Source organism: Nestor notabilis, unplaced genomic scaffold, assembly GCF_000696875.1.
Source record: "Nestor notabilis isolate BGI_N333 unplaced genomic scaffold, ASM69687v1 scaffold28317, whole genome shotgun sequence".
Taxonomy (NCBI): Eukaryota; Metazoa; Chordata; class Aves; order Psittaciformes; family Psittacidae; genus Nestor; species Nestor notabilis.
In genome coordinates this window covers 250-15,858 of record NW_009936438.1, presented here as the reverse complement: position 1 = coordinate 15,858, position 15,609 = coordinate 250, and the positions used below count along the sequence as shown (strand labels likewise).

At 37.4% G+C, this 15,609-nt stretch overlaps 1 protein-coding gene across 1 annotated transcript; it reads right to left on the bottom strand.

Annotated features, from left to right (window-relative positions):
• Positions 1-5,611: 5,611 nt before the first annotated feature.
• On the bottom strand, positions 5,612-14,589 carry MFSD8 (major facilitator superfamily domain containing 8; the record flags this gene model as incomplete). Its single annotated transcript, XM_010018358.1, has 11 exons — positions 5,612-5,834; positions 6,605-6,864; positions 7,009-7,112; positions 7,495-7,629; positions 8,721-8,829; positions 9,862-9,920; positions 10,533-10,677; positions 11,587-11,700; positions 11,980-12,220; positions 13,392-13,435; positions 14,442-14,589. Coding segments are annotated over 11 exons (1,575 nt in total), but the record flags the coding sequence as incomplete, so codon positions are not given.
• Between the last annotated feature and the right edge of the window lie 1,020 nt (positions 14,590-15,609).

The window sequence follows — 15,609 nt, the reverse complement described above, 5'->3', positions numbered from 1 at the left end:
CCTGTGGGACACCACTCGTTACTGGTCTCCAGTATTATTCTCAATACATCATTATTGTCTCTCTAAACCTAGAACAGCCTTTGCATGTGCTATAGAACTCTTGTATTTATGTTTCCTGCTCTTGTTTCCAATTAATAGCAATGTCTATGTGTCTGTAAAACATTGTGCTCACCTGAACGAGGGCTATTGTGCTATTGTGTGCTGAACACTTGCTGTGGATTGACAGCATTTTGTGACAGTCAAGTAAGGGAAATAATGGGGATCAAGTAGAAAACGCCTGCTTAGGGAAGGTGATTCCTTTGAGTATTGGGAAGTGGTAAGAAGATCTGTTGTAGTACTGAGAGAGTCTTATGAAACCCTGTGGGGTTTTCATAATGTAGTGCTGGTAAGTGAAGCGAACAGGCCAAACCTGTCTGTATATATGGGAAGATTAAAACGGGTGCTAATTGACCACTGTCGTTGGTATGTAATCAGTTGATTCATACTAAGGCTGCTAATACTATGCATTTCTGGGGTTTAGGTGGTGTCCCTTGAGAAGTCCACATTCCTGACTAATCCCGTGGAAACTACATGCTCCTCTGTTCACCAAACAGAATGCAGCCCAAATACAGCCCAACTTTTGAAATCCGTCTTTGTGAAAAACGTTGGTTGGGCTTCTCAGGTGAGAAATGAATACTGATAAAGGAGGGGAGTCTCTTCTTTTCCTATTGAACTGGAGATACGTATCTTTAAGTCATTAGCTTTAAACTTTATTTGGGGGAGATACGTTCAGATGTGCTCTGGTTCAGTTTAAATCTGAAAATTGGTATGTGGCAGGGTCCTTCCAAATACGTATCTTGGATAAATACCATGCCAAACTAGAGAAGTAGGAGAAACCAAAATAATACTGAAGTATTTCAGTTATCACAGTTTTCCTGGGGTGGTTATTGCCTGTTTCGGTATTTTCTGTCATTTAAATTTGACTCTAGCAAAAAATTGAAGCTTGTTAAACTTGGTCTGTTTGCTAATGTATGTGTCAAGGTGTCATGACAAAGTATGGACCAGATCTGTACAAGAGTGAATCTGCCTATACAACAGAAAAAGCTGTTTCCTCACAGAGAAACTTTTCCTCTGCTTTTCTGTGCGACCAGCTTTAGAGTTCAAAATGGTTTTCTGCAATCCAGATGGAGTAAGCTTCATGTCCCGACAGGAAGTTTCTGTTTATATATGAAAACAAACTTTAAAATGTATACAGCTGTGAACAAAGGGGCCTTCTATTTTATGTTTGGTCCTATTTAGTATGTCTTTAGGGGTGGTTAAACTAAAGCTACCTCTTTATTTAACTCTGATTTGAAAACGATGACTAAAGCTGAGTATCTGAAACCTTAGGAAGTCTGATTCTTGAGACTGTGCAAGACTATGTACTCCAAAGTAGTACACATGCGATCTTTAAAAGACTGACCACAAGACTTTAGTCACTTCAATTATTAGGAAAATTCTAGGTATGTAGTCTTTTATGTCCTCAAATCACAATGCAATTTCTCTCATTAGCTGACCAGTGGAGCAGTATGGGTTCAGTTTAATGACGGATCCCAACTAGTAGCCCAAGCAGGTGTTTCTTCTATCACTTACACATCTCCAGATGGCCAGAAAACGAGGTGAGTCTATTACAGCTGTAAGAATAGTTGTTCACTGTCAGTGCAAGGCTGTTAAATACAAGGTATACTTTAACTTTATAGCTGCTATTCGTTTTGGCTTGGAAACATTAGAACTTAGCTTTTCAATCACTTCTCAGCTGGTTAACTTATATAAGCTTAATGAAGAGAAACACCTGTAGTTTTGACTGAACTCTGGATAAAAAAATAAAAGAACCAGCGGGGACTGCATCAATTTGATCTCCAGAGCATAGCCACTACTCATGTACAGTATTTAAAGGCAGGAGGGGGAGAAAAGCAAGGGTTTAGTTTTGGGGTTTTTTTGTGGTTTGTTTTTTGGTTTTTAAAGATACTGCCAGATTAGGGAGTTAAGATGTTAGCATTGAGGCAAAGGCAAAGCTTCACCTGAGCACTTTGGACAGTGGGCACTTCCCATACAAATACAAGCGCGGAGTAGCATGCTTCCGTGCAAAGCTGGAGATAACAGGATACAGTCTGTTCAGAGATTATTGCAGCTTAAACATTGTTTAGATAATTTCTTGATCTGAAAACCTTCAGAATACATATAGGGAAAGGGAGCCTAGATTTAAGCCTTGAAGCTCTAATTAATGTGTCTTGATATGCTTAAAATCTCCTTGACTTAGTGGCTTGCCTACTTACAGGCAAGTTTTGAAATAAACTGTCCAGATACAAATTACTTAAAGCATCTAATATTTTTCTGTGCTTTATTTGCCTTTCTAGGTATGGAGAAAATGATAAGTTGCCAGAATACATCAAAGAGAAGCTGCACTGTCTGTCTTCTATTCTTGTGATGTTTACCAACCCGGCTGGTCCCCACTGATTAAAGCAATGCAGGTGTCTGGACAAAAGAGCTTATAATAAACTCACTCACTGACTTTCAAGTGACGTGATTGTTCTTACTCAGCTTACACAGAAATTCTTCCAAAAGCTGATTAAAAAAAAAAATAGGAAGGGAAAAGTTGCTTTGTTTACGTGGAGCAAATGGCTTGTAAAGTTTCATACAAACCTTTTTTCCCTCAAAATGATGGATAAACCTGCTCAAGAAAAACTTGGAGCAACTTAGTTCTAGATAGCATCAACTTCTTGGAAATAATCTGAATTTGTTGTATTTTTTTTCCTTCCCCACTGCTTACCGAGTGCCAACAATCAAGGAAAATGCATCTGTGCTGTTGAAGTGTTTGTATTTGTAAATAACTTGTATTTTTTATGTCTTGCAAGTAATATATGTAAATATGTATATGTTTTATAACTGTTTTTAAGCCTTTTTGTAGCAGCAGCTTTAACTTCCCTGCACAAGCATTTTATAAAAAAAAAAAAAAAAAAAAATAAATGCAGTGGTAATTGTCCAGATCGATTTGTTTCATGTTCATATGTGGTTTAGTGAAAGCCCCTTCCTCTAGGTATTAAGCTAAATTTATAACAGGAGCTGCTCTGGAATCTTAGACCATTGTATGTTTGGAGTTTAGGACTGGGTGAAGCTTGGGAAAAATGGTGTAAAATTGTTGAATGATGTTAATTTTAACTTGTTGAACTGACAAAATGCACTGGGTTTGTGTATTTAATATTTTTCCTCTGGCCTACATATGATTAAAACCAGAAACACATTTGATAGGAAAGCAAACTACACATAATGTAGTAACTAATTCAGTTTGTTACTTTATAGGAATTTTATTAATTTTAGGTACTTTTACCTTGTCTTGGACATTATTAGCTTAACAGGAGGGTTTTTTAAAGCATTTTGCTTGACTTTACTACAAGTCTTTGATAAAGGAAGTACTAGGTATGGCTCTTTGCAGACTTCAAGGTTTTTTGCATGTACCTGTAGATACAAACCTCATACATGCAGATAAATGCGACTTTTTAGAAGAAATGTTTTTGGTACATTGATCTTAAATCAACTGAGTTTTGAAGTACCAAGTCAACCTTGCCAAGATGAGGGTCAGCACTGCATGTCAAAAGCTTGCATTATCAGCCACACTGATTATTTGTACTTCAGACATAATCTAGTTTGATGTGCAAGCTGAAAGTACAAGGAATTGAAGAATGCCTAAGACGTAGGCAGCAGAAAGGCATGAATGCTTAGAAAGACCAGTCAGCTAGTTCATCAGGAACAGGGTGATAATCCACTACAAGCAAGCCACAGCTTAAAGCACAGCTGACCTAGGAAAATATAGACTAGTCATGGCTAAAGAATTTAAAGCCCTGCTTTTTCTTATTTAATCATGTAAACGTAATAATGTGCCTGGGCTAACCTTTTTTTTGGGGGGGGCTGGGAATTGTGTGTTCCACAGCTTATTCACTGCAGAGAAGAGACTTGAATCTGGTTTCATCCTTAACCCTTTAACTAAGTTACAGGTAAAACAATCCCTCCAAGTACCCAAACCTCATCTCTTTAAGTTGGAAGTTACTCACCTGATAAACAACAGTAATAAACCCCCTACGACATACACAGTTTGTCCTAACGCTCAGGACAAAGTGAGCTGTAGAACATTAAATCCTGTGTTGCCCATTTTGAGAACTCCTGCATTTCTCACCAGTTTCTCATAGCTGAAGGAACTTTTGGTTGGTGAAACTGAGCACTTCATTTGGCAGCCTGTCTCCACCACCCAAACACAGTATTTCTTGTACCATTTATTAGGAACTGGCGTATAAAAGAAATGCTTATAAAAGCAAAGCCATTTTGTGATTCTGCACCAGGAAAGCCCCAGAGAGAAAAAAAACCTCTGTATTCCCTTCTGTCAGTACTGGAAAAAAATAATCTTTTTAATTTTGGTGTTTGAACAATTGAGGACATGGGAATACTTAATTACATTTATTAAATTCAGTAACCATCAAGTATTAGACACTGTAAACAGCAGCTACAACTCCTACTGAAGTTACTACAGATTTATTTTTACCCAGTAGTATTGAAATAGATAAACCCATACAGATAAGCTTAGGCCCCATTATGAAAGAAAATAATCTCACCTTTTAAAATAACCACTGAATGATTCAAACATTGTCAATTACTGCTTCTTGTACTGTATTACCAGGAAAAAAGCCTACAGGTAACAGCACCTGACAAGCCAGTGACGTTCTCTTTAATTAACATGAACTGGTTGCTCAGCACAGTACATTCATTCTCACAAATGGCAATGAAAGTGTAAACTATCATGCTTAGTATTTCCTTCTTGTAGTCAGGAAAGGCTGTGCGTTATTTCACCTCTGTGCAGGTTATATTTCTTGCTACAAAAAGGCATTCAGCTAAACAGAAGAAAAATTGCACACACGGTTCACTGTAGTTCAAGTAACAGCCACTAAGGCTGTGATTTTCCATGGCTCTTCACCAACTTAAATACCCAAATCCCACATAAACAGCTTGTTAAGTAGGCACCTACCTTCCTCTACAATTTGGTTACTTCATTTGAAATCCTGGAGAAGATGTGCTGACATGTACCAGTTTCCAAGGTCACACATTTCGTATTAACCAGTGCTTACAAGCCAGTAAACTGAACGTCAGGAGGTTCACTGAAGTAGTGTTTCCATACAAAGTGCATTCAGCTCAACGAATCTTGTAGTTACAGAAGAGTTACTAATCCTGATTCACAGAATCAAGATAATACTTCTTTTACTTCTTTCTGGAAAGGATGCACATAACCTGTGACCTTCACAGCTGCATTCCATGCACAGGTGCATCATTTAAACTGCACAAGCTTCATATGTGCCATCGTATCGATCTCGCTTGTTCACATCTCTTCCTCTGCTGCTAGAAAAGTGGAATACAAATGCTCCCTTGCGGCAGGAGTAACCATGTATTAGGGTATGGCCAAGTTACCTGTTCTGTCAGTGTGTAAGTACACGTGTACAGCTCTTAGCATACAGCCAACAAGGTCAGGTAGTCCTCATTAAAAGGTAGTAATAAACTAAGTATTATTTCTGGTCGGTCTGACTTTAAAAAAAAACCCAAAACCAAAAAGTCCATATTTAACAATTCTCTTCTTGCATCCTTCCGTATCTGACAGAAAATGCAATTAGTCTCTTGTATACTATCTCCAAGAGTAAGAGGGAGGCCACAACTACACCACAGATCAAGCTAAATGCCCAGCGTGGTCCCAGATGAGTGTATATTTGGCTTACAAAAACAGGCCCAAGTATTCGTGCTCCACTTCCAGAGGCAGTTAACCATCCCATGTAGACACCCTATAGAAGACCAAAGGCTTATGTTAGTGATATAGGAATTATTGGGCTGCCCAGTAATTCCCACCAATTATCCTAATTAGAAAATTTAGAAGTATTTAAGCAACTGCTTATCTTTCTTAATGCGTGAAGATGCTGAGTGCTTTGTTTCCAAGAGTACTGCTCAGCTTCTCTTAAGCATTAATTCAAAGGCTTTGCTGAGTGACCTGCACTATAGCATTCCAGTAAAAAGGCATTCTGGCTTAAAGCATTTAGTTTTTTACAGCAAAATGTAACATACCAAAAAAAAAAGAGGTAAGTGGTGAAGAAGGAAGAAAGATATTTTTTAAGCAATAATATCAGTTTGCTGTGTGTTTCACCACTGCAAAATGTCAAACACTGGAGGTATCACAATATTCGTAGTCTTTATGTAATATACTTAGTAAGAGGAGCATTATTCTGTACTGATATGCCAAATATATAATTGGTTGTTAAAAAAATGACTCTTCCAAAACAGTCATGAAAGCCACAAGCTTTGGCCTTAGTTGTCCTGAAATTTCCACTCTGTAAGATCTGCTATAAATTTTAGCACAAGCCTTGCTTTCCAGTTCCTCTTGGGAGTTGCCTTGGGTTTTAATAAAGATTAGAGTCCTGAAAACTTCTGCTCTGGTTGAAACATACTATTATCTGGCTGATGACAAAATGAATTTCAGCTAGATCCTTCTTTCTAATAAAGAGGGTGCAAGTCTGGGAGAGCACATGAAATAAACAAACTGTTTAGACATCATGCTTACCTGAGGCTTTGGTCCTAGAATTTTTGAGTATAAAGCGTAGGACATGACATTACAAACAGGATAGCCCAATCCTATTAGTATGTCAGAGCTGATATACTGGGCCAGATAGATCATGGGAGTATTCAGGCACCAGGACTGTGTGACAGGGCAGCCCACAGGTTCTACTGTGTGGTTGGATGGAAGCACTGTTGCTTGCAAACTCCAAAAAGGCATTACCATTTCAGTGGCAGTTGTTCTGGGAATGGAGTTATTCTTTATTTCTGCAAAAATAAGTTATGCACACCATTAAAAAAAAAACAACCAAAAAAACAAAACCAAAACCCCAACAAAACCCAAAATAATAAAAACCTTTTTAACACCCCCCCCACACACATTATAATGACAGTTCAGTATGACTTGAATACCTTGCCACTGGATATTTGGTAGCTTTTTCCCCCAAGGCAGCAAGATAAAGAATCCAACCAAGACAATCAGTAAGCCTCCATGGAGTATGGCACGCTCACCAGTCCTATCAAACAATGAAATTACAATTAAATACATCATTTAATTAAAATAAAATTTATAAAGGATCTAACGACATAGCCCATTAGTTGGTGGAAAAGATGCCTGACCAAAACACCTGCAAGAAAAATCTGAGAATCACAGTAACCCAAAACCTGTTTTTCTTGTGATCCCAGGGCAAAAGACAGACAAGGAAGAGGGTTGTTAACAGAATAAAGAACTACCACAGCATCATGGCCGTGTCAAAATTCAAAATACTTCATTGTCACAGCGAACCCAAACTCATTAATGAGTAAAAGATGAGAGTGATGCAGATTTAGCCCTGCCATAAAGCTTTTCACACTCAGCTAACATCAGAAAGAAAATTCCAATAAGCTCCCACAACTTACTTTTTAGACAGCATTTTAACCACCATGAAAACGATAACGGATTCAATGCCAACCACGCTAAGGATTATTCCATTGTAGAAAACAGCTTCTTTCCTGGTCCAGGAATACATATCCATCGTCAGTGGAGTAGCTATACTGAAGTGACAGGACAAAATTACATCAATTAAAAAAAAGCTTCTTCTATACAGTTGTTTCCATACATTCACTGTCCCAAACATCACACATGGTGATACAGAAGCCTTTCCTCCCGATGGGCATAGCAGAAAATACAGGCTAGTTCTAAACTAATGCTGTCCCACATCATTTATTAAAACTAAACCACTAGTTGACAACTGTATCACACCAGCCATACTCTGAAGGATCATTAATTTATTTCTGACAGTTCATGAAAAGATGATGGAGTTAAAGCAAAGCAAGAGCAATAGAGAGAGATAAAAACTAGGCCCTGTGAGTATAAAAATAATAAACATTTAATACTGTTTCTGTTTTAGCAACTAACCAGTCTTTAGGAACTCAATTTTCCAAAAATAATGCAATTAGGACAGAGACATTGTTAAAAAAGTATATTAATTAACTATGCTAGAGCTTAAAAACCTCACAAAATAAATCTTACCTCCCCCAAGTATTTTGTAAGTTAAAAAGGTGATGTATACTTCAGTCTGAGGTCATGACAGTTACGGTTTACTTATTTTCTTGCCCACAGAAAATTAGGAGTGAATAACATACCTCTTGAGTTAAAACCAAACAGCCTTGTAAAATAGTGTATTTGAGAATACAATTGCATTTACAGTATCAAACGCTTGTTTTAAACATTCCTGGAACTTTTGGAGCTAATTAGAACCATACTAAGAAATTATCCAAAACTAAAATAAAAAGGTACTCAAGCCAGTTTTCTCTGAAGATTTTAGGCAGCCCAACTTAAGCTATTTTTTTTGGGTTTTAAACATTTAAAAAGTTAAGAATATGGGTCTGCATTTCAAAATTCAAAAGCTTTTACATTAATGTTTCATGTACCACAAACTGCATGCTACATATTTTTAGTTATTACTGACCTTTAATTCATTACTCTGTATCAGTATATATCAATTTGATTGCCTGTGGTAATGGATTTCTACTTATGAAGAGTATGGTCAAGAAAACAAGGCCAACAGAACAGCCTTTACATGCACACCCAGTCTAACTACACTACATGTCGAAGTATTTTGAGAAAAAATAGACAAACTTACGTTTCAAAGACAGCAAACACAAACAAGATGACAAAGAAAAGAAAATTGATTGCTACCACAGCAACATGGTCAATGGTTCCTTCTGCATCCTGATCCGGAACACCACTTTCTGCAATAAACCAAAAGACTAATCTAAGCTTTAAACTGAGCTTTTTTTCCCCACCATCGCCAGTTACAAACAGTCATAATTTCCTTACTTAGTTAAGTATTTAACATGCAGGTTGGTGGGTGGGTAGGCAGTTATTGACAATCTAACTATAATGTTTTCAAATTAAAATGGAATTGTTGAAACTTCAGTTCCTCTGACAAGAAGGGAAAAATTATTTCCAAATTGGCTGCACCGTCTGTTTTCCCACTGTAACGCTGGGACTGACAAGCCCTGAGTGACAGCAAAATAAGCAAACTTCTTTAAATATCTTAACAATGGAAGCCGAAACCCCTTCTGTTCCTCTTGCAAGGCCAAAAGTACACAGCAGAATTCTCTGTTCTTCACACTATCCCAGAGCCTTTGCTTCTCCAACCTGGGCGTACGTTTTCATACACAAAACGCCCATGTGTGGTGTGCACACAGTTCCCTTTTCAACAGAAAACTAATACAATACTGTAACTAGTGACTTCCACAGACTTTTAAAAGGGTTTAAAATGACCTTCCATTTACTTTTATTCTTCAAGTGAAAGGGATACTCACAAATGGTTTTGAACGGTGTACAAAAAGGGTATATATTGAACATAACTGTTGCACTATGTGGCAGTTACTGCACTTCAGTCTCGCCAACCAAATTTAGTTATACAACTTGTAATAAGATGCCGTATGTGGAAGCTGATATGCAATAACAATATTGCTCAGCATGATACAGAAGAGAGAAGTATGACTGCAGAGTGCAAGTTCAGGGAGATTTTTTTTTATGTCCATACTCACTTAATCCTGTCCCTTGGAAGAGACAGTCCCAGGGTACCAGACAGCACTATGAACACGCATGGACACAATGTGCAACTGAAGCAACTTCTGGACCAGTTAGAAAGAGATATATAACCTGTTTTCCACCTTGAGTTCCCAAAGCATCAAACTCTAGAGCACTTCTAAATACTTGTATGTAATAAATTATAATCACAGAGTAAGTTTTCAAGAAAATGTCAATACCTTCTCCTTCAAAACTGACACTCTTGCACTGCCGTCCCATGTCATCCACTCGATGCTCTCTAGAAGTTTAGAACTGTTTTCATTAATACACATATTTATTTGATCTGCTACTGAGTCAATTTTCTATTAAAATAATTCTAAATGGCATAATCTTATATTCTCATTACTCCCAAACATCATCCCTGTAGTCTACATTTGACTGCAGTGAACACCACGCTATTCAAGAAAGAAAATACTCTAGTGGGATATCACATATCTCTGTGCATCTCTTCCCTCCCCTCACTGCCACCAATGGGATAATGCATAAAAATCCCCCCTTGAGATTCTTAAAAGACACAGAAAATGAAAACCCTACAGACAAGCTAACCTTATTTCTCTTTAGAGAAAAAACATGGGCAGAAAACATCAACATCAAAAATACATCAAGGTGAAGTGAATAATCTAACAGCTTGAACTTTTTTCACCAGTTTACATTCCAGCCATAACATCACTGTGATTAATTTATAAGGCTAATGAAAAAGATAGGTATTGAAGAAACCCTGAAAAATAAGTAACAGCTTCTGGCTCTAACACTCCATATTTCAGTCTTACTACTTCTTCTGAGCACTATATTGTTTGTTACAAGCCATCCACCAAAACAAGGTAGAATATTTCTTTTTTGACCTGATTACCTGAATATGGAAAAGAAGAGAATAATATTAATAACTCCTAAGACAGCTGCAAACAAAACTGGTGCCGTGTACATGTTCAGCTGAAGCTGAACTAATTTCCATGTTATTCCTTCTTCTCCAATAAGGGTAAAACACGTCTGAAAAACTTAAAAACATAACTGTATTAAGAAATTCTTGAGAGTAATTAAGAAAATATGAGAAAAAATATAGAATAAACATAAAATTGCTGAGTTAAATTTAAATATGATACCTGTTGAACCTTTTATGTTTTGAGAATCCTATTCTAGATAAACTGATGGGTATCAGTGGGATCTCAACTAGCCAGAAAACTACTTGGTTACATACAAATACACTGTATAAATAACAGCATGACACTCAGAACTGGAAGTGACTTCTGAGTGTACCAATGGTTAATTTTCTTGGCCATGTGCAGACAGCTGATCTCTTTCTCCTCTTCCTCCTACATGGAAAATTTTGGTCCTGGGACTGAACCCTCCCACCTGCTAAAGGCAAACTAGAGAGAAAAGAAGTTGTAGGAGGTTTTTAATTAAACTGAGGTGCTGAGAAAAAGATTTGAAGAACATTTTCTTACTGCTGTTAGGAAACAGACTGAGTCCCTACCAAATTAGGAAAGGGAATTACCTAAACTTACACTCTATGCAAATCACACAAAGAAAGCAGGTTTTTTGTTGCTGTAGATCTTTTAATGCTCCATCAACAGTACTAGTAATAAGCAGCTGGAGAAAAACTTTCAGCCCTAAATGTTCATTCACCTCATTATATTACCATACAGAGAGCACTTCAGTTCTAGTAACTGGATACTCGTAATCTCCAGCTATAGAACATAAGCAGTAAGTGCAGGCTGTTCAGGACAAAACTGCTAGTCTCTCCTCACAACACAAGGCAAGGCTAACACATTTCTCCATGAAGTAGACAGGTACTTGAGAAGCCATAATTACACCTGATTCCCAACATAGCTGCTGAGGATTCCTACCTCCAATGCCCAATTTCATCCTAAAAAGTATTAGAGTTAAGGAAAGAAGAGGTGCTTTACCTGGTCCTAATATGAAGCCAACTGCTTGACAGGCACTGGTATTGGCCATGGTACTTGTTCTCTCCGTAAGAGAAGTGGCACCTGCAATGTATGATCGAACTACAGCCACATTTCCTTAAAAAAAAACAAACAACAAACAAGAAAGTGTTCATGTAAAGGCTAATTTATATTCTTATTTTGCAAGAATATTAAGCCCAGCACTCCCTCTGGTATTTATACACAACTGCACAATTACAAGATTTTATTATACAGTAATGTTGGCTGACTCTTTGCTTTCAGTAACATGTTATCATTCACATAATGGTAAACTTGGTACTAAAACACAACATTAACTATCTTACACAAGACACAGGATTTAAGAATTTTCAGAGATGTAAATTGTGCTGTGGTTACCTGCTCCAAATCCCACCAGCGCTCGTGCAGCCAACATGTAGTATCTGTTGTGTGAATGAGGAACATGGACGTAGGCATAAAGACAATTAGCAGCTACTGAAATAGCAGTTGAAATGACTAGAGGTTCTCTCCTTGGCCTGTAATTGGACCACAAGCCAAAGAGGGGAGAGGCAACCATTTGGCCAATGCTATATGAAGCTATAATCCAGCCCAAGAAACTCGCGTCTGCAGTTGGATCAATCTGCAGAAACAAATTAATCAGTGCTATGGGTAAAGTACTTTAGTATTTTATAAGAGCAACAAAACTGTTTCAGAATCAGTATCTGAAATACCTAAGACTCTTCACTGCAATTCTGAGCGTATATGGCACTACGCGACGCAGTGCCAAACCTAAGCTACTACCAAATGAGTCAATGTGTCTGCATGGCATTGTGCAGTGTTTAATATAAACACACCACTCCAGATCTCAGAGGCAGTTGTTTTCATGCAGTCTTTTGACTAGAGAAAATAAACTTTGTCTCCCTCCGGCCATGCATAAACTGACTTAAAAAGTGCTTTGCTTCTGAGACTGGAAATAGCTCTCTTGCAGCAAACTCAAAGTAGTTTCCATACAGCACTGCTGCTGTTACAGGCTATAGACATAACTTAAGCAGTACGGTACGGAGTTTACATGCCATCAACAAGGAATCTCTGAAGTAATCTCTTTACATGCCTAAATCTATCCTGATTTAACAAGGTTGTTGATGCATGTTCTTTTCTTCTCCAAGAATTCAGCACCAGCCTCAATTTTAACAATACCTCTAGGACTCTGCTCAGGATATGTTCTTCAAAATTTGCATTTGAAACTCCTTCTGCAATTCCAGGAGCAGTAAAATCCTAGCACAGATTAAAGTTTTAGACACCTTTTATGCCAGTTTTAACAAGAATGCAACAAAGAGGGGAAAAAAAGCAACCAAACAAACTTAAAACACTATCGAGGCACCTTGGCAATTCCCTGTTAAAAATACTAAGAAGGTCTGTGTGCAACCATCTGACATTTACAGAACAACCGCTACCTTCAGCTTCCCTTTTTCCTTTTCCTTTTCAAAATGCAGACCAGCCTTCTGCATGTTTTAACACTAAAAATGCATTCAGATAAAGGGATTTCTATTGATTCACTGTCCAAGAAAAGAGTGAAATTACATTGAAAAACATTTCCGGATTATGCTCTACCTTTATCAATTCAGGAAATCAACTGACAGATTTTACATGAAATAAGGAAAGCTGTCTAAGTGGATGGCAAAATAAAAGTCTCTAATAACCACACACTTCCTTTTACTGTTTCTTTTCCTAAGTAAAATGCAAAGATTTGGATTACATACTTTCTGAGAAGGACTTTTCTATTCTTATTAGTAAAAAAAAAAGATACAAACCTTTTGGAGATATGGCCACACAGACATAATTACAATTGAGAAACCTGCAATGCAGTAAAAACACAACTGAAATTACTTTATTTGGCACGTTTATCACTAATTCCCTTTATTGAAGCAGTAATTACAGGTTTATTCTTCTGCTCTTAAAGTGCATTATAGTCTAAAACTCTGCAGGAGTCTGTCACCTGGAAAAAAAAAATGTATTATATGCTTATTTTAAGGAGTGATAATTCCTACTAACAGAAGAAACTGTTTATAAAAGGACATTTTATAGGTGTGTATACACTAAACAAAAACAGCTCCTATGGAAGGAATACTGATGTTCCAAGCAAACTGCATGGGATTCTTCCTCCCAGTGGAAAGACAACAAGGTCCCCACAGTAAAAATTACTTCTTGATATACTAACATATTTATATTCATTTATAAAAGAAATTTTAATTCATCAAATTAAGAAAAAAAAAATCACTGAAGTATCCTATTATTTTCAAGATCATTTCTAGGCCCACAGAAAACTCCCAGGAGTCAAAAACCAACCAAAGTCATGTTTCCAGGGTCACTTCTTTAGGAATGAGACATGTGCTGCAGTGGAGAGGCAAAATCCCATAGGAGAAAACAAGCGCTCATACACATTGTGAAATAGATACATTCCCACAAAGATCTTACCTCTTAAGAACTCAGCATTATTTCTATTTTCATTCCCAAGAAGATTCACTTGTAAATAAATTATAAAAGTGGGACCTTTGTGCTGTGTGGTTCTGAGCAATAATTTTTCTGTGCCGCTACATTTTACCCCAAACTATAACAAAGCCATAACATAAAGATTTAATCTGTCATTTAGTCATTACTTAACGTATCTTACTAAATATAACTTTTTGCTTGATTTGCTAGTCCTGCCTTCTCTTCTGAAAAGTCAGAAAATGCACCTTTTTAAGGTTATACAAGAAGAGTAGCATTAAGGGTGCTATGTAGTTGAAATCTAGGAAACCCTGTAATTTTCAACCCAAAATACATTAAGAAAATAACACTGAAATCCACCTGTGTTTACTCACCTACACTACTGAGAAACATAGTAAGATACATAACCCAGATGGATCGCCACCTGCTCTTGTAATGCTCCTGTGTTTCCACAACATCCCTATTTTGGAAACAAAAGTCAAGAGAGAAAGAAATCACTATCAGATTTTCTTCTCGTTGTTCCTACAGCACATTGAAAGCATTTTCCACAAGCCTCTCAACACAACTGTACGAATTGATACGCAGGAATACACTTCCATACAGCAATGAAGACAAAAAGTTTATTTTAGAAGCAGGCTACATTTTCACTGAAAAATACTAGATTGACACATAAAAAGAAAATCTCAGAGGAAGACTGTCACGCACCACTGCATTCTACTGTTACACAAAGAGATCTCTATCTAGAGAGAGCTTCAATTCCGCAACCTCTTGGTAGAAACACTCTGGAGCACCACAGATACCATGTGCATGCTTTAAGAAGTGTGTTATAAGCCATAAAACCCCAGACATCTTCTCAGAACTGTGACTTTAAAGCAAAAAACCCCACCCATCCTGAACCACCATCAATTAGACTACATGGTATGGCCAGTCTATTCTTTTACACTGCATACTTACACACTGTAAAAACCGTGTGTAAAAGATACTGCCGAAGATTGTAAGGACTGCAAAACAAGACAAAAAGTTACAAACTTTGTGGGCAATAAGATATTTTTCCCAAGTTTCTAAGCACCTTCTGAAACCCACGTAGCTTTTCAGAAGCAAGAACATTTCATGTTTTTTCACTTCTTTTGAAGTATTGTAGGCAAAATAATCTCTGTCCAACAGATGCAGACCTAGGTTATGTATGCTTGAACGTAGTTTATAAACATGTTTATGTAGGTCCTACACAGACTCAGGTGTATGTGCAATTTTAAAGCTAACACAGCTATTCCCCAGCTTGGTTTGTACAGAAATGTTTGCACCATTTAAGTGTTATGGTTCAATTATACTTGAACCACGTAAACGATGTTTCTAAATGTAGTTTGTCACCTTACTGCCCATTACGCTTAGAGAGGGGTCAGTCAAACACTCGGATACGCTACGTTTGGTTACTTTCAACGTTTTGGTTAAATCAAGCGGTACACTTCAAGTACGAGAACACTTCAACAAAGCCGGCAGCAGCAGCAGCAGCCACCCTCGTGTGTAACACCGACAGTTCCGTTG